This window comes from Manis pentadactyla, chromosome 7 (assembly GCF_030020395.1).
Source record: "Manis pentadactyla isolate mManPen7 chromosome 7, mManPen7.hap1, whole genome shotgun sequence".
In the NCBI taxonomy this organism is placed as follows: Eukaryota; Metazoa; Chordata; class Mammalia; order Pholidota; family Manidae; genus Manis; species Manis pentadactyla.
In genome coordinates this window covers 149,259,932-149,278,820 of record NC_080025.1, presented here as the reverse complement: position 1 = coordinate 149,278,820, position 18,889 = coordinate 149,259,932, and the positions used below count along the sequence as shown (strand labels likewise).

The window sequence follows — 18,889 nt, the reverse complement described above, 5'->3', positions numbered from 1 at the left end:
CGGGGGCAGTCTCAGCATAGCTGTACTAGATGGATTGAACTCCTCCACCTTCCTGCCACAGTAGTGAAGGGATTCTTCCACTGGAACCAGGCATGGCTCTAAGAATTTAGTGGAGTTTTTTTGTTTTGTTTTAAAGACAGAGCCTAAAAAACTATGCAGAAATGAGCAGAGCTGAAATGCTTCTTGGAATGAGGAAGAATATGAACGAATGAACTTGATTGGCCAGTTTTACCATTGGAAGTTTTATGACATTGGTTTCTGAAATCCTTTTTTTTTTCTTTTCATTTGTCTTTTGAATTTGACCTGAAGATATTAAATCATTAATGCTTTAGGTGTAATTAGATGTGTATCTTTCTTCATAGTTTCCCAGACCCTGATTTCCTTATTCTAGATTTTTTAAATATAGGAGTGAATCAGTGGCATTAATTTATACTCATGTTTCTGTGCTGCTCATGCTGGTGGAATTTTAAAGGAACACCTCACATTAGCTGTGTAGTGCCTGCTCTGCTTTTGTGTGGCTGCAGGTGCACAGTCCTCTGCAAGCATCAGATTGTACAGTAAAGTCCTGCACAAGTGCTGACTGCCAGCATTGTTTTCAAGGGCATTGCCATTTGAAGAAAGAAAGTCCCTTTATTTAGCTTCACTTTTAAACATCATCCCTTGTTATCTTTTTAATGCTCAGAAACAGGAAAAATACAACTTAATTAGAAATGCTTAGCTATGTATACATTTGTTCCATCCTTTATACTTCAGCAAGGCATAGCAGGGAGGACTTGGGGCCCCTGCCTTGGAGCGGGGTGGATCTCCTGCCTCAGGTCCATTCAGTTCCCTTCTGATTTTGGACATGAGTCATTCCCTGTGAGTCTGTTTCATAATCTGTGAGATGGAGCCATTAATTGTTCAAAGGGCAGTTGTGAGCATTAAAGAAGATACTGTGTAGGGTATCTTACAGTTCATGTTCTGTCTTTGTGTATTTGGTTTAATATTTTCCTTAAAAAAAACAACTTTAGATAATATCTAAAATATGCCTTTGTTCTTTTTAAAGATAAGATTAAAAAGAGATTTCTTGGGTATATCAACTCTTAAATAGAAACAAAACTTGAGTAATCATACGACGATTGTTTCTAGTTTGTAGAAATAGTATAAATAATAAATATGAAAACAAAAAAAATAGGTCTTTAAAGGAGATTTGAGTGTTTTTTTTTTTGTCTTGTCTGGGTTTTTTTAGTTGAAAGATAAGATTTGAAACCAAATGACGTGTTCGTGCATTCCTATATGATTTAGGAACATGTTTTCTATTTTCTCTGTATATTGCAGTTTTTCTCTGCCATGTTCTTGCTAGTTTGAATTCTGTTTTGTGGAAAATAAGCAAATGTTTATGAATATGTATTGGCAAAAAGCAGATTTTGATCTTAATGAACAGAATTAAATTTTGGTAACATTTACTTTCTTCAATTTTGATACATTCTTTTTCTTTAGCACTTTGAAATAACCACGTATAAATTAAAAACCTCAGAACTATTGAACGCTTTGGGATTCTACTACTAAGAGGTGGCTTTACTTTCAAAATTCATCTTACATAAGTTTTAGCAGTGCAGCCCATTCACATGAGCTGAACCCTCATTTGTGCAGGTGGTTTCTCTGCCCTCCTGTCTGGTAGTTCCAGAATAGATCAGGGGCTACTGCAGAGCATTTCCCCAAACACTAACCTTACATCCTTTCTCTACTGAAAACCTCAGCAATGACGCATTGACTGTAAAGTAAGATCAACACTCCTTCGCTTGGCACAGAAGTATTTCAGGCTGGTTTTGACCTGATTTTCAAGCCTTAGCGTTTACCATTCCTCCCATCTACTAATTCAGCCAGAGTAAATTTAATATGCCATTGTTTTTGGTTAGAATATTCTCTTTTCTTTGCATGGCAAATCTCACCTAATCTGTTCACACCCATCTCACAGACCGTGTTCCCCCCACAGTCTCTTATGGACCCCTCCAGGCAGCATCAGGCCCCCCTTCACCTTCATTGTTCCTCCCTCCCAGGCTGGTGGTCACACTGCTCTGTGCTGTCCACCCCACTAGCCATGTGTTTCCCAAGGACAGGCGCATGTCTAATCCTTTGTTGCGTCCCTGGATCTGGACATAGAGCCAGACCCAGGTAACTGCTCGAAAACTGGCTTCTTTAACCTCTTCTTCAAAAAGAACAATCTACACATAGACAAGAGATTAAGGAATAGCACAGTGATGAAATGCAGCAACAGAGTCAGAATGCATGCTGGTCAGACTGCCTCTGTCCTGGTGCGTGATGGTGAGTAGGGAAGCTTTGTTACTAAACGTTCACATTCTGTAGAGGGTTTGTGGTATGGTGTGTGGTTTGCAAGAGAGAAGCAGCAGCTTATGTGTCACTCTGGCGTTACGTGTGACAGGATAGGCATTTGCTAGCACACTGGGAGACTGAATTTGAAAAATACCAGCAAGTTCAGAGAAATCAAATGTTAGAGAAGGCAGATATTTTCATTGGGAACACTTTTTTCAGGAGTCATTTAGTCATATTTAATCAGGGAAGTGTTCGGCTCAACACAGTTACTTCCTTTAAAACTCCATGTATTAAAAAGTATATTTTTTTCAGGTCAGATTTGGATTAGATTACTTATGTATAAGAGAATGTTGTTTCTACCATTCTCTCCAAGATAATTAAAATATAGTTTAATTTATACAAATTCTATTTTGATATGATCTTATTTATTGTATAAAAATAGTAGTTCCGTTTTAGGAAATTCTTAATGTTTATCTTAAATTACAATAGTAATTAGAAAGGTAGTTTATGCTTCTTCCAAGAATAGGGAATGTATGGAAATAGAGGAAAATGGAAACACTTCATCCCACTGCTTGTTACACTAGTTTATATATTGGCACTTTATTCTGTGCATTTATAAACACGTATAACTTATGTAAAAGTGTGTTTGTATATACACATATATGTATATGGTATTTTAAAGAATATTGGCCTCTGTTACTACATTTTCTTTGACTGGAAAATCTGGTGGTATCTTATTTTACAGAACATAGTAACTTCTTATAATTTTTGAAGACTTTAATAGAAAGTAGAAGTTTATTTAATAATTTTTACAAATAATTTGGTATGAAGTACTGACTGGAAAGTAATGGAACTGATTAATACTGGCTCAGTTGGTGAATTGAATCACTGGTTTTGTGTTGATAAGAATTCTCTGATCCTGAGAAGACAGAAAAGGGACCACCACTTAGATGGCCTGATGGTGTTAAGAGTGAGATTTGGAGGCCAACACTGGTGGTAAAACTAAGCAAACCTCTTTGATCTGTGTGTGTTTTGTTATTGTCATCAGTGATTGGGGATGTACCCACTCTGCCTGTTCATGTGGTCACAGTGACGACTGATGGAGGTGACATATGTGCATGCCTCAAAAGGAACAGAGCGTGCTGTACGTGTGGGTGCCCTTAAGTGGCGATGCGCTGTGAGTGAGGCTGAGCTGGCCTGCTTCCTGCCCAAATATATCTTGTCCTATTACACTTTTTCTTATGCCCTTCCCATTCTCTCCCCAAGGCACACAGATGTTTAAGGACTGTGATAATTTTCCATTTAAAAAAACTGTGTAAGCATGTATATGAATATGTGTATATAATAAGTACATGTCTCCCATTCCCTGTCTGGGATGCATGGTAGCCAATTGTACATGCTTTTCTCAGTCTTGTATTTTCACTTAGAAATAGATTCTAGAAATTGTTCCAGAGCACTTATTCAAATAAACCTGGAACTTGAAAATCTTCCTTTAGTAACTGTGTGGTCACCTTCATGGTGTAGGTGCCATAGTTCATCCGGCTTGTCTGCTGTTGCTGGCTGTCTGGGTAGTTTCTGGTCTTTGCTGTTACAGATAGTGCTGTGCACACGTTTTCATGCTTCTTTCAGTTGGTTTTTAGGATACATTCCCAAAAAGGGAATCCTGAGTCACAGGGTGAATGCATGAGATTTTGTCATTACTTCTTGTCATAGCCTTTTCATATGAAGGATTGAAAATATTAAGTAAAACCGGTCTTTAAGTCAGTTTCTTCTTAGTCTTGGGTGAACACTGGGTCTGGTAATGGTGCTTTATTGTGAATTGCTCTCAAGTTTATTTACCAGGTTTGCTGAGCTTCACTATCAGTGTTTCTGGACTTGTACCATATTTAACCCCCGAGTCTAGATAAGCAGATCACTGTTAAACACAAAATTTTCTACTTCTGTTTGTTAGTACCATGCACCATTTAAGGTGTGTAATCTGAGTCTCAAGCTTCCCTCTGACTGGAGTGTGCCCTGCTGAGGATTCTGGGCTGTCTCCACAGCGCTGTGCACATCCCTCAGGAACAAAGTCGTCAAGAGCATGGGCAGGTAGAGCTGGTTTTTCATCTCCATTCTGTCATCCAGTAGCTATCCTGTAGCTATCCTGTAAAATGGGGATATTAATAGTCCCTGTTTGTAGATTTGCTGTGAGAATTAACTCTGATAATGTGTGAGTAGCTTAGCTCGGAACCTACCCCATAGGCAGCAGTGCTTACTCAGGAAACAGTTGTTACTTTTATTATTTCAAAGAGATGTAGTTTGCCCTCACTAACCTTCCAGAACCCAATTCCAGGGGAGGAATTGAGACCATCCGAGGTGTGAGGACCGGGTCTTCAGCGTCTGCCTCCCCTCCCTGTCTGCTCCTTTGAACCTTCTATATGAAAGGCTTTGAAGAGTGCCCTTATCTTATGCCTAATCTTATCCTTTTTGGTGTGGTGGGCCCTGTGGGAGTCTTGGGAGTCTGACGGTTTGGGCTCCAAGCAGGTTTGCACCTGCTGGTTTTGTGCATGTGGACGCCCAGACAAGACCCCAGCCTTTGCGCCTTCTGTAGGTTTGGAGCCAGTGGGAGCTGGCATTAGTTACAGCTTTCTCCGTGAGGCACAGTGCTTAGGGTACCTGGCTGTCGGCTTTCAAAGCTTAGCAAGAATTCAGTTCTTCAAAGAAACCCAGGAATCTTTTTTAAAAAATAAAAAACACCATAAACACATTGTTCCCTCTGTAGAAGAAGGAAATCCTGCACGTAACCTACAGAGAAGCAGAGTTTCTGCCGCCGGAGTCGACTCCCTGCCAGTTTGCAGAAAGGAAACCCCTGCTCACTCGTGTCTGGCAGTGGCAGAGTGTTGGTCACGAGCCCTTTGGGAGCCCCCCTTCTGTGATCTGAAACCAGCCCCATCTCAGAGGGCAGGGAGAGACCAGAGAAAGACGCAGGCCACTTCAGGCCTGTGAGTGACAGATTTAATAAGCAAGGGGACTTATACATAAGGCTTGTCGGTGGGGGGGGCAGCAAGGCAAGTGAATCTCTGCACCTGCCCCCCACATCTTAAGTTTTACAGACGCCTTAACAGGATTCGTCCCATGTGCTATCAGAGAACTTCAGTCTCACATCACTTTCTCAAGGCTGTGTCCTTGGACCTGTGTCCTTAGGGCCGCCTCTGGAAGCAGGGCAGGCAGGCAGCACCGACAATCCAAGGGTCGGGGAGGGCCGGGGCCTCTGAGTGCTGGGGTCCACCTCATAGGGCATGCAGGGTCACATCTTCTCAAGGATGTTCCCCAACACTGAGGCTGTCCTGTCTCTTGGTGATTTGAGGTGGGTCTTTGCACGTGAGCCTGAAGAAGTGCAGGCCCACCTCAGACCCTTCCAGACCACTGCAATGTAAAGTGAGTGTAACGATAAAGCAAGTCACATGACTTTTCCATTTCCCAGTGCATATGTTTACACTCCACTGTAGTCTGCCACATGTACAATCTGCATACCTTAATTTAAAAGTACTTTATTGGTAAAATTGATACCCATCAGGTTTCAGCAAGTCATAATCTCTGCTGGGGAAGGGTCCTCCCCAATGTTGGTGGCTGCTGTCTAAGTGCTGAATTCAGATGTTAGATCTAGTAGTTTTGGTTGCCAAAGGCTGGGTGGCTGTGGCCATTTCTTTTTTTTTTTAGTTTTTTTATTAAGGTATTATTGATATACACTCTTATGAAGGTTTCACATGGAAAAACAATGTGGTTACTACATTTACCCATATTATCAAGTCCCCACCCATACCCCAGTGCAGTCACTGTCCATCAGTGTAGTAAGATGCCACAGATTCACTATGTGCCTTCTCTGTGCTACATTGTCGTCCCTGTGATCCCCTACACCATGTGTGCTAAACATAATACCCCTCAATCCTCTTCTCCCTCCCTCCCCACCTGCCCTCCCACACCCCTCCTCTTTGTTAACCACTAGTCCCTTCTTGGAGTCTCTGAGTCTGCTGCTATTTTGTTCCTTCAGTTTTGCTTCGTTGTTATACTCCACAAATGAGGGAAATCGTGTGGCACTTGTCTTTCTCCACCTGGCTTATTTCACTGAGCATAATATCCTCCAGGTCCATCCATGTTGTTGCAAATGGTAGGATTTGTTTCTTTCTTATGGCTGAATGGTATTCCATTGTGTATATGTACCACATCTTTATCCATTCATCTGCTGATACACACTTAGGTTGCTTCCATATCTTGGTTATTGTAAATAGTGCTGCGATAAACATAGGGGTGCATATGTCTTTTTGAATCTGAGAAGTTGTATTCTTTGTGTAAATTCCAAGGAGAGGGATTCCCAGATCAAATGGTATTTCTATTTTTAGTTTTTGAGGCACCTTCATACTGCTTTCCACAATGGTTGAACTAGCTTACATTCCCACCAGCAGTGTAGGAGGGTTCCCCTTTCTCCGCATGCTCACCAGCATTTGTTGTTCTTAGTCTTCTTGATGCTGGCCATCCTTACTGGTGTGAGGTGATATCTCATTGTGGTTTTAATTTGCATTTCCCTGATGATTAGTGATGTGGAGCATCTTTTCCTGTGCCTGTTGGCCATCTGAATTTCTTCTTTGGAGAAGTGTCTCTTCATATCCTCTGCCCATTTGTTAATCGACTTATTTGCTTTTTGGGTGTTGAGGCATGTGAGTTCTTTATATATTTTGGATGTTAACCCCTTGTCAGATATGCCATTTACAAATTTATTCTCCCATACTGTAGGATGCCTTTTTGTTCTGTTGATGGTGTCCTTTACCGTACAGAAACTTTTTAGTTTGATGTAGTCCCATGAGTTCATTTTTTATTTTGTTTCCGTTGCCCGAGGATATGGGTTCAGGAAGAAGTTGCTCATGCTTATATTCAGGAGATTTTTGCCCATATTGTCTTCTAAGAGTTTTATGGTTTCATGACTTACATTCAAGTCTTTAATCCATTTCGAGTTTACTTTTGTGTATGGGGTTAAACAATAACCCAATTTCATTCTCTTGCATGTAGCTGTCCAGTTTTGCCAACACCATCTGTTGAAGAGGCTGTCATTTCCCCATTGTATGTCCATTGGTTCCTTTATCATATATTAATTGACTGCATATGGTTGGGTTTATGTCTGGGCTCTCTAGTCTGTTCCATTGGTCTATGGGTGGGTTCTTGTGCCAGTACCAAATTGTCTTGATTACTGTGGCTTTGTAGTAAAGCTTGAAGCCGGGGAGCATAATTCCCCCAGCTTTATTCTTCCTTCTCAGGATTGCTTTGGCTATTTGGGGTCTTTTGTGGTTCCATATGAATTTTAGAATGATTTTCTCTAGTTTATTAAAGAATGCTATTGGTATTTTGATAGGAATTGCATTGAATCTGTAGATTGCTTTAGGCAGGATGGCCTAATGCCAGGGTAGGGTTTGCCAGTTTGTGAGCCAGTGGGGCTGGCCGGGGAAAGGCGCGGTAGGCTGTGTATCACGGAGGGGGTCCTTGGAGCTATGTAGCCAGCCAGGGAGCTGAGCGCCTGAAGATAGTCAAAGCTCCCAACCTGCTGGGCAGAGTGCACCCAGACAGTTTGTCTACCTGTCCTTTCCTGAGCAGTGAGTTCTGTGCAATCCTTGCCCCTTTAGCAGCCCTCTTGCTGTTAGGAAGTCTCTCAGACGGCCTGCCTTTCTTTTGTCCCAGAGCAGCCGGATATGGATCTCTACTTTCCACAAGCCGCTGGAATCTCATTCTCTCCAGGAATTCTTCCTCTCTTAGCTTCCAACCCCCTAATCACGAGAGTACCATGCAAGCACCATGAGATGTAGGTTTGTGCTCCCAGAACAGATCTCCAGAGTTAGGTATTCCACAGTTCCAGGCCTCCCCTCCCTCCCTGCTCAGTTTCTCTTCCTCCCGCCCGTGAACTGGGGTGGGGGAAGGGCTTGGATCCCACTGGGCCACGGCTTTGGTAGGTTACCCTGTTCTGTGAGGTGTGCTCTTTTCTCCAGGTGTGTGCAGTCTGGTGCAGTCCTCTTTCCTGTTGCTCTTTCAGGATTAGTTGCATTATATTTTCAGATTATATACGGTTTTAGGAGGAAGCCTCTGTCTCACCTCTCATGCCTCTATCTTTAATCCTCTCTGTGTGGCCATTTCTTTTTTTTCTTTTTTTTTTTTGGCTGTTTCTTAAAGGAAGACAGCAGCGGAGTTTGCCACAGCGATGGGCCCTTCCTTCCAGGAACCGTTTCTCTGTTCCATGTGAGATGCTGTTCGATGGCGCTTTTCCCACTGTACAACATCTTCCAAATTGGAATCGATCCTCTCAAAACCTGCTGCTGATTTTTTTATGTTCATGAACTATTCTAAAGTTTATGTAACATTCTAAATCCTGTGCTGCGATTTCAACAGTCTTCGCAGCACCTTCAGAAGGAGCAGATTCCATCTCAAGAAACCGCTCTCTCTGCTCAGTGGGCAGCGGCTCCTCGTCCCTTCAGGTCTGGTCGTGAGACGCAGCAGTCCAGCCGCGTCCTTGGGCTCTGCTTCTAACCCTGGTTCTCCTGCTGTCACATGTCATGTGCGGTCACTTCCTCCCCTGTGGCCTTGAACCCCCGAAGTCACCCGTGGGGATTGGAATCAACGTCTACACTCCTGTTAATGTTGCTGTTTTGACCTCTTCCTGGAATCACGAATGTTCCTGATGGCATCTGAAGTGGAGGATCCTTCCGGAAGGCTTTCAGTGGACTCTGCCCCAAGCCACCAGAGGAACCACTCCACGGCAGCTACAGCCGTATGAAGTGGGTTTCCTGAATACTAGGACTTGAAATTTCGTCAAAGTGACTCCTTGGCCCACGGGCTGCAGAATGGGTGCTGTGTGAGCAGCCCGAAAACAGCATTCATCTTGCTGCCCATCTCCACCGGAGCTCGTGGGACACCAGGTGCTCTGTCAACGAGCAGTAATATTTTGAAAGGAATCACCATTTTTCCTGAACTGTAGGTCTCACTGGTGGGCTTAAAATATTCAGTAAACCATCTTGTAGACACACGTGTGGTCATCCAGGCTATGTTGTTGCATTTATAGAGCACAGGCAGAGTGGATTCAGCATAATTCCTAAGGGCCCTAGGGTTTTCAGTGGTCAGTGAGCCCTGGCTGCCACTTAAAATCACCAGCTGCATTAGCCCCTGATGAGCGTCGGCCTGGCCTCTGAAGCTCTGAAGCCGGGCACTGACTTTCTTCTTCAGCTATGAAAGGCCTAGATGGCATCTTCCAACAGAAGGCTGTTTCATCTACGCTGTTCAGTGCAGCCACCTTCAATTTTCTCAGCTGGATCTTCTGGGTGACCTGCTGTGCTGCAGCTTCTCCTTCAGCCTCTGCTGCTGCACCTGCACGTTGACATTACAGAGACGGTTTCCTTGCTTAAACCTCGTGAAGCTCTGCGAGCTTCAGGCTTTGCTTCCACAGCCGCCTCCCCTCTGCCAGCCCTCGTTGCACTGAGGAGAGTCAGGGCCTTGCTCTGGATGAGGCTTTGGCTTAAGGGACTGTGGTGGTGGTTTGACCTTCTAGCTAGACCACTCAAACCTCCTCCACGTCAGCAACAAGGCCGCTTCACTTTCTCGTCACCCATGTGTCCCCTGGAGTAGCACTTTTAAGTTCCTCTGAGAACTTTTCCTTTGCATCTCCACTTGGCTGACTGTTCAGTGCAAGAGGCTTCGCCCTGGGCCTGTCTTGGCCTTTAACATGTCTTCCTCACTAAGCTTGATCATTTCTAGCAAAAGCTAGATTGAAAGGGAGAGTCGTGTAGCTGTTCCCTTCACTTAGACACTTAGAGGCCACCGGACTAATTTCAGTTTTGTTTGTTGTGTGTCAGGGAATAGGGAGGCCGGAGGAGAGGGAGAGAAAATTCCTTACCAAAACAGCTTTAGTTTTCCTGTACAAGGGAATTCTATTCTCACAGCAAAGATGATACTTCACCCTTTTTTCTAAATAGGTTTTTTTCTACCCCTACAAATGCCTATTTTCTCCAATGTACAGGCCCTAATGGGAAGCTACAGTAGTAATACTCATTTGGGAGAAGGTGGGCGACAGCGTGGAGGGCATCTGCCAGCTGTTTGACCCCAAAGGGGAAGGTTGGGTTTTGGAGGCCTGGTGTCCAGATCTGAGAACACATTAGGTTAATATGGGATGAAGCAGGGCTTTGTGAAGGGAAGAGGTTAGTAGAACCTTCCTGGTGACGTCCCGATGCTGTGAATGTCCTCTGGATGGGCAGGATGTGGAGGGAGGCCTGGGTGTCCGTTAGTCCTGCCTCGGAGTGTCCCTAGAATGTAAAGAGCAAGCTTCTCACGTGCCACTGTCCTGCCGCAGAGGCCCTCTTCCAAAACTCCAGAGCCGGCATCTTGCAGGAGCCCTTTGTGGGCGAGGCGCGCAGTGAGGCAGCTGGCTGGGCAACATGCTGGGTACAGTTGTCAAGAGTCAGTAAGTCATGTGTGTATGTTTTTTCCTTAGGTCCATTTTCCAGATACTGAAAGAGCAGAGTGGCTAAATAAGGTAAGAATGGAAGATACTAAATACCAGATTTCAGTGGGAATTAGAAATTGGGATTCTTCCCATATCTAGGAATTTGGATGCTGACAAGATGTGAACTTGTTTGGACTCAGCGGTTGGCTTCTGTTCCCAAAAGACTTGTTATAACTGATAATTACTCTCCTTTCTAAGCAGTGAAACTATCTTTGCCATGGGAAAATTAATGATATATTCATGACTGTGTCTTTGGTCTTATGGCTTCTTTCCTGTGGCTAATGCTCAGATCTGTTTTATAATAATCATAAGTGAAAATTCTGGAAATATTTTGAAGAGGGAAATGACTCCATAGTTATATATAATAGTCATTTATTTATTTAAAAATAAATATTCTAGAAATATTTTGAAGAGGGAAATGAAACCTAGTTATATATAATAGTCATTTATTTATTTAAAAAGATTATATTTTTAGATCGATACACTGTGAAGTAGATCTCTTTTATCTCTACATTTTATGTACCCTTAAAGCTATATAGTAAAAGCTAATGTAGGCAATAATTACCTTACAGAATTGGAAGTGAGCCCATAATTAAAGAAAACCCAGGATTTATTAAGATCTATACGGTTTTAGAAGATACTTAGCAATGCTTTGAAACTACAGGATTTTCTTATTTTCAGCAGTCATTTAATGTGCTGATATGCTTAAACAGAATGTTTAACCAGAATATTTACTACCTGTAACATACTAATTAATAGTTTACTAATTTAATACATTTTAGAATTTTAGATTGTGTTGATTTACATAAGAAATGGACCCCCTTTTATTTCCAAAAATTTTGATAGGCTTCAGGATCATAATTTTTCATGGTGACTTAAGTATATTATGTATTGTAACATTTTGTTTAATGTGAGTTCTCCTTTCCAGACTGTAAAACACATGTGGCCATTCATTTGCCAGTTCATAGAGAAGTTGTTTCGAGAAACCATAGAGCCAGCTGTGCGGGGAGCACACACCCACCTCAGTACCTTCAGTTTCTCCAAAGTTGACATGGGTCAGCAGGTCAGTTTATCCTGAAGGGCGCTTGGGCACATGGTGACAGTGCTGTGAGACCTCAGAGTACAGGCTCTTCAGATCGTTTTCCAGTGAAAGCTGTCCCCGGGCAGGTCTGATGTGTGTCTCTGCAGCCGCCCCAGGTGCTGTCTCCCACAGGCCCCCTCACACATCAACAGTCTTCCGCGTTCCCCTCTCAGCCCTGTGGTCTAGGGCCAGGATGGCCCCTGGGCAGATACCTGAGCTCGCTGCACATTCTCTGTGAGAACCCTCTGCAGTTGTCTGCAGTGCACTCTGTTGCAAGGGGGGTTGACGTTGACATATGAAGTCCCACTGGAAGGTCAGTGGTTGATGACGAGCTGAAGGTGCTCACCCCTCAAGACACTTAAAAACAGTAGCTGTGGCTCCAATGCCAGGCTTGTAGGCAAAGCTCTAATGCGACAGTTAAGGGGAGAGAGGGGTTTTGATACTGGAATCATATTCTGTGCAGAGGAAAGCTGCCACTATTCCTCTTGTGTTCCAGGGAGTCCTAAGACTACACTTAGGGTAGTGGGTCATGGCAAGCTTCCTTTTTGATTTTGTAAGTCAGTGTCTATAAAATTAGCAACCATTCAAGATAACACTTTTTAAATTGAGTTATAATTGACAAATAGCATAATACTGGTTTCCAAGGTAACATTGTTTTATATGCTTAATAAAAATTCAGAATTCAGTAGTACAGTAAACACACATGTGCAGTGTACACACATTTAGTGCACATACACTGGAGCCAGACAACATGCCATCCCAATACTACAAGGCTCAGGTGTCTTTGCTACAGTGTGTTGGGGTTTTAATGAATGTGGTGAAGAGGGTCTGAGCTGGCTCCATGTGGGCTGTCACCCTTGTCTGTCAGCACCCCCACTCTCCAGGCCATGGACCCCCCACTCAGAGAAGGCTTCGTCTCCACAGTTACTCAGAATGTGGGTCTCCAGTGCAGGCACACTGTTGTACTTAGCTGTGCTGTGCAGCTGTTTCCTCTTGGCTGTGAGGCCTCCAGATGCATTCAAAGCTGCAGCTGGTCACCCTGTTTGAGCCCAGAGGCACATGCACAGGACACCTGTGTGACATTTATCTTTAATATTTACTTTACTTTCTGCAGCCTAAATAGTAATGAGATGGAAAGACATGACTGTAAATAGGCTGCTACATGGACCAGAAGCAGGAGTGTACACCTTTTCTGTAAAGCGCCAAATAGCATGTGTTCTAGGTTCTGGCAGCCACATAAAGTCATTGAGGCAGATTCCTCTCCTGCCCCTCCATCTCCTACAACCCTTTAAAAATGTAAAAGCAGTCTTCACCAAAGGCCAGATTGAAGCCGGTGGGCCTTGTTTGCTATCCCCTAATGTAAGTTATCCTCTGATTTGTGGAGATCGAGAATTCTGGCCCCAGCTGTGTTTTCAGGGAGAATTACACTCATGTTCTATACAAGTAAGATCCAATGGAGAACAGTGCTGACTGATAGGGGCAGCGTGGCGTTATTTCCACTGCTCTGACCTCGTACAGGCACATGTGAACTTGGGCTGTTTTACAGAGAGCAGGGCATTTGGCCACAAGACCCTATCTGCAGGTGTCTGTCCCTCTTTGGGTAATGCTCACTCATGTGGCAGGGATGGCCTGCTTCTCCCAATCTAGGATGTCAAGTGGAAGAAGGGAATCTTATTTAATGCAAACTATTAAAATAAAGCCCTAAGGCAACTTCTGCCCCATTTTCACTTATCAACACTTAACCATAGTGGGTGGCTGTGTTCTTGGTGACTCTCAGTCTGTAGTGTGTGAGTTGGGATCCTCGGGAAAGCCCTGCACCTGGCAGAGCAGAAGATGGAGACCCTCAGAGACCTAGAGTTTAACCTACCACTGGTTGAGGGGTAAGATTGCAGAACACCCAGGCTGTCGGAGTAGGTCGTCATCTCTAAAGGTGAGAGGTCTCTTCTGCACTCAGTTCTTAATGTTTCATGTGGTGTTGAGAACTTGCTCAGGAGGGTTCTCCACCTAACAAATGGGAAAGGTTTGAAATGGTGTTGTACCTGGACCCTTGAGATAGAGCAGTTAATGTGATCTGCCTTTTATTTTCAGGGTCACTTGATTCTGGCCCTCTGTCATGTATTAGCTGTTGAAGTTATAGCTACAGCTAGTATTTTCGATTTACTCAAAATCCTCCATTTTTTTTTTCTTTTTTGAGAGGGCATCTCTCATATTTATTGATCAAATGGTTGTTAACAACAATAGAATTCTGTATAGGGGAGTCAATGCTCAATGCACAATCATTAATCCACCCCAAGCCTAATTCTCGTCAGTCTCCAATCTTCTGAAGCATAACGAACAAGTTCTTACATGGTGAACAAATTCTTACATAGTGAATAAGTTCTTACATGATGAACAGTACAAGGGCAGTCATGACAGAAACTTTCGGTTTTGATCACGCATTATGAACTATAAACAATCAGGTCAAATATGAATATTCGTTTGATTTTTATACTTGATTTATATGTGGATCCCACATTTCTCCCTTTATTATTATTATTATTATTATTATTTTTTTAATAAAATGCTGAAGTGGTAGGTAGGTAAGGTAAGATAAAGGTAGAAAACTTAGTTTAGTGTTGTAAGAGAGCAAATGTAGATGATCAGGTGTGTGCCTGTAGACTGTGTTAATCCAAGCTAGACAAGGGCAATAAAACATCCACGGATACAGAAGATTTCTCTCAAAACGGGGGAGAGGTTCTAAGCCTCACCTCTGTTGATCCCCAGTTTCTCACCTGATGGCCCCCCTGCGACTGTGCCTGTCTTAGGTTGTTCCTCCCTGGAGGAATCTTACCCGTCTCTGGCTAACCAGTCATCTTCCGGGGCCATACAGGGAGATGTAAAGTTGGTAAGTGAGAGAGAAGCCATATTGTTTGAAAAGGTTAGCTTTTTACTTCTTTGCAGATTTATGCCCTGTGGCTCTATGCCCAGCATTTGTCTTGAGGTATCTATTACTACTTGGAGGAATTATGATACTCGGTAAATTCGATATGAGGCACGAATTCTATTTAAGGGTTGTAATTAGGAAGGAAGAAGAAAAGCTATAGAAGTAGCAGACGAAATCCTCCATTTTTTTTGTTAAAATCTTAAGAAATGAAAAATTACAAGACAGAGAAAAAATGGAAAGGGAGTTACATTACAAGCATTTGTCAGGAAAGGATCAAAGCAAACAGGAAGAGACAAGGGGCAGCGGGCTTGGCCAAGAGCAGATGCCCCTGTGCTCACTGCTGCCAAGCCCTCACCACATGTGGCATGTTTCTCATGTCCTTTGGTGTCACATAACCTCGTGAGATAGATGCCACTTTTATCCACGCTTCCCAGAAGAATGGAGGTTAAATAACTTGCCAGAGTGAAATAGCTGTGTGGAGAGAGGAGAAGTTCAGTGCCCGCAGTCAGGTGCTGAAGCTTTCTCTCTTTGTCTCTTTGCCCTGTTGTAAAGTTTGTTTTCCCTTCACCCTTCCTACATTTTAAAATGTGCTGCTTCTTGTTTCAGCCCCTCAGGATCAATGGTGTTAAGGTATATACTGAAAATGTGGACAAAAGGCAAATTATTTTGGACCTCCAGATTAGGTAAGTTTTTATTTGTGTTATATTTGTAACATAATTTGTCATAATTAATGATGTATGATGTCACTTAGCTAAACCCATAGGGTGGAGGATATAATGAGCACACTTCTTACCATTGCTTGATGGAATTTGACTAAATTCTTGTTGAAGGCCCCAATTTATTTACTTTCTGGGTCACAGTTCCCAATAGCCTAGATACTGCCATTTATAAAATATCTTAAATAAAAGAAATTAAAGGCACCCCAACAAAAGTAAACTACAGACCCATATTCCTCATGAACATAGATGAAAAAATCCTCAACAAAATACCAGCAGACCAACTTTAATAACATAGTAAAAGGACCCTGCACCAAACCAAGTGGAATTTATTCCAGGGGTGCAAGGATGGTTCAACATTGGAGAGTTAATCAGTGTGACACAGCACATCGACAGAATGAAGAGCGAAAACCACGTGGTCATCTCAGTTGATGCAGAAAAAGCATTTAACAAAATTCACCTTTCATGATAAAAACACTCAGCAAACTAGGAATAGAGGAAAACTACTGTCACATAATAAAGGCATGTATGAGAAACCCGCAGTGAACATCACATTCAGCAGTGAGGCCTGAAATCTTCCCTCTAAGATCAGGAGCACGGCAGTATGCCTGTCCTCACCACTTCTGTTCCATGTGGCCCTGGAAGGCCTTGCCAGAGAGGCCAGAGAGTTAGGTAAGAAGAGCAAAGCATCACACTGGAAAGGAAGGAGTGACATGGTCTCTGTGCACAGATATGATCTTACACATGGGAAACCCTAAAGGCTTCACAAAGACCTGTTAGAACTAATAAATGAATTTGGCAAAGCAGTGGGCTACAAAGTCACATGCAAAAATCAGTTAACATTCTATGCTCTGATAATGAACAATCCAAAAAGGAAATGAAGAAAGCAGTTCTATTCACAAGAGCATCAAAAGAATAAAATACTAAAAATTAACTTAACCAAGGTGGTGAAAAGTACAAAACGCTGCCATCAGAAATTAAAGACATAAATAAATGGAAACACATCCCAATGTCATGGTTTCAAAGACTTAATTTTGTTATGTCAATACTAAAAGCAAACTACAGAATCAATGCAAATCATATAATCAAATATCTGATAAGTGACTGATACCCAGAATATATATCCTATATCCCCACAACCATAAAACTAGTGACCCAATTCAAAGACGGGCAGAGCCCTTACACAGGCATTTCCCGGACAGTCAACAGGCACGTGGAAAGATGCTCAGTCTCACTCATCGGCAGGGAAATGAAATCAAACCACAGTGAGAAATCATCTCACCCCCATGAGGATGGCTACTTCCGAAAGAACAGAAAGCAAGTGCCGGCAAGGATGTGGAGGGATCAGAGCCCTTACGGGAATGTAACCTGATGCAGCTGCTAAGGAAACAGAATAGCGGCTCCTCAAAAAATTTTAAAAAATTACCATATGACCCAGCAATTCTACATTGGGGTATATACCCAAAATACCAAAAGCAAGGTCTCAGAGGTGCGGACACCCATGTTCATAGCAGCAGTATTCACAAGAGCTAAGATGTGGAAGCAACAAGTAGCCACTGGCATGTCAATAGGTGGCTGTGTGAGACGTGCAGAACTATTCAATTTAAAAAGAAGGCAATCCTGTAACCTAGAAGAAATGGACAACTTTCTAGAAAAATACAACCTTCCAAGGCTGACCCAGGAAGAAACAGAAAATCTAAATAGACCAGTTACCAGAAACGAAATTGGTAATCAAAAAACTACCTAAGAACAAAACCCCTGGACCAGATGGTTTCACTGCTGATTTTTAACAAACATTTAGTGAAGACATAATGCCCATCCTCCTTAAAGTTTTCCAAAAAGTAGAAGAGAAGGGAATACCCCCAAAGTCATTCTACGAGGCCAGCATCACTCTAATACCAAAACCAGGCAGATACCACAAAAAATGAAAATTACAGACCAATATCCGTGATGAACATAGATGCAGAAATACTCAACAAAATATTAGCAAACCGAATTCAAAAATACATTGCAAAAGATCATCCATCATGACCAAGTAGGATTTATTCCAGGGATGCAAGGATGGTACAGCATTCGAAAATCCATCAACATCATCCACCACATCAACAAAAAGAAGGACAAGAACCACATGATCATCTCCATAGATGCTGAAAAAGCATTCGACAAAATTCAACATCCATTCATGATGAAAACTCTCAACAAAATGGGTATAGAGGGCAAGTACCACAACGTAATAAAGGCCATATATGACAAACCCACAGCCAACATCATACTTAACAGTGAGAAGCTGAAAGCTTTTCCTTTAAGATCAGGAACAAGACAAGGATGCCCACTCTCCCCACTTCTATTCAACATAGTTCTGGAGGTCCTAGCCACGGCAATCAGACAACACAAAGAAATAAAAGGCATCCAGATTGGTAAGGAAGAAGTCAAACTGTCCCTGTTTGCAGATGGCATGATATTGTACATAAAAAAAACCCTAAAGAATCCACTCCAAAACTACAAGATGTAATATCTGAATTCAGCAAAGTTGCAAGATATTACATCTGAATTCAGCAAAGTTGCAAGATACAAAATTAATACACAGAAATCTGTTGCATTCCTATACACTAATGATACTAGTACAAAGAGAAATCAGGAAAACAATTCCATTCACAATTGCATCAAAAAGAATAAAATACCTAGGAATAAACCTAATCAAGGAAGTCAAAGACCTATGCTCTGAAAACTACAAGATAATCATGAGAGAAATTAAAGAAGATACCAATAAATGGAAACACATCCCGTGCTCATTGATAGGAAGAATTAATATTGTCAAAGTGGCCATCCTGCCTAAAGCAATCTACAGATTCAGTGCAATCCCTATCAAAATACCAACAGCATTCTTCAACGAACTAGAGCAAATAGTTCTAGAATTCATAAGGAACCACAAAAGACCCTAAATAGCCAAAGCAATCCTGAGAAGAAAGAATAAAGCTGGTATTATGCTTCCCAACTTCAAGCTCTGCTACAAAGCCACAGTAATCAAGACAACTTGGTACTGGCACAAGAACAGAACAACAGACCAATGGAATAGACTTGAGAGCCCAGATATATATATATGGTCAGTTAATATACGATAAAGTAGCCATGGACATACAATTGGGAAATGACAGCCTCTTCAACAGCTGGTGTTGGCAAAACTGGACAGCTAAGTGTGAGTGAAACTGGATTATTGTCTAACCCCATACACAAAAGTAAACTCAAAATAGATCAAAGACCTGAATGTAAGTCATGAAACCATAAAACTCTTAGAAGAAAACATAGGCAAAAATCTCCTAAATATTAACATAAGCATCTTTTTC

The 18,889-nt window shown here is 42.3% G+C and overlaps 1 protein-coding gene across 2 annotated transcripts in view; it reads left to right on the top strand.

Moving 5' to 3' along the window:
* The window catches only part of ESYT2 (extended synaptotagmin 2), a 79,774-nt gene that overhangs the window by 17,404 nt on the left and 43,481 nt on the right, over positions 1-18,889 (top strand). For both annotated transcript variants that reach the window (XM_057504947.1, XM_057504946.1), the window contains exons 2-4: positions 10,814-10,855; positions 11,754-11,888; positions 15,436-15,512. In XM_057504947.1, coding sequence (XP_057360930.1) covers positions 10,814-10,855; positions 11,754-11,888; positions 15,436-15,512 — 254 coding nt within the window. The remainder of the gene's footprint in view (positions 1-10,813; positions 10,856-11,753; positions 11,889-15,435; positions 15,513-18,889) is intronic.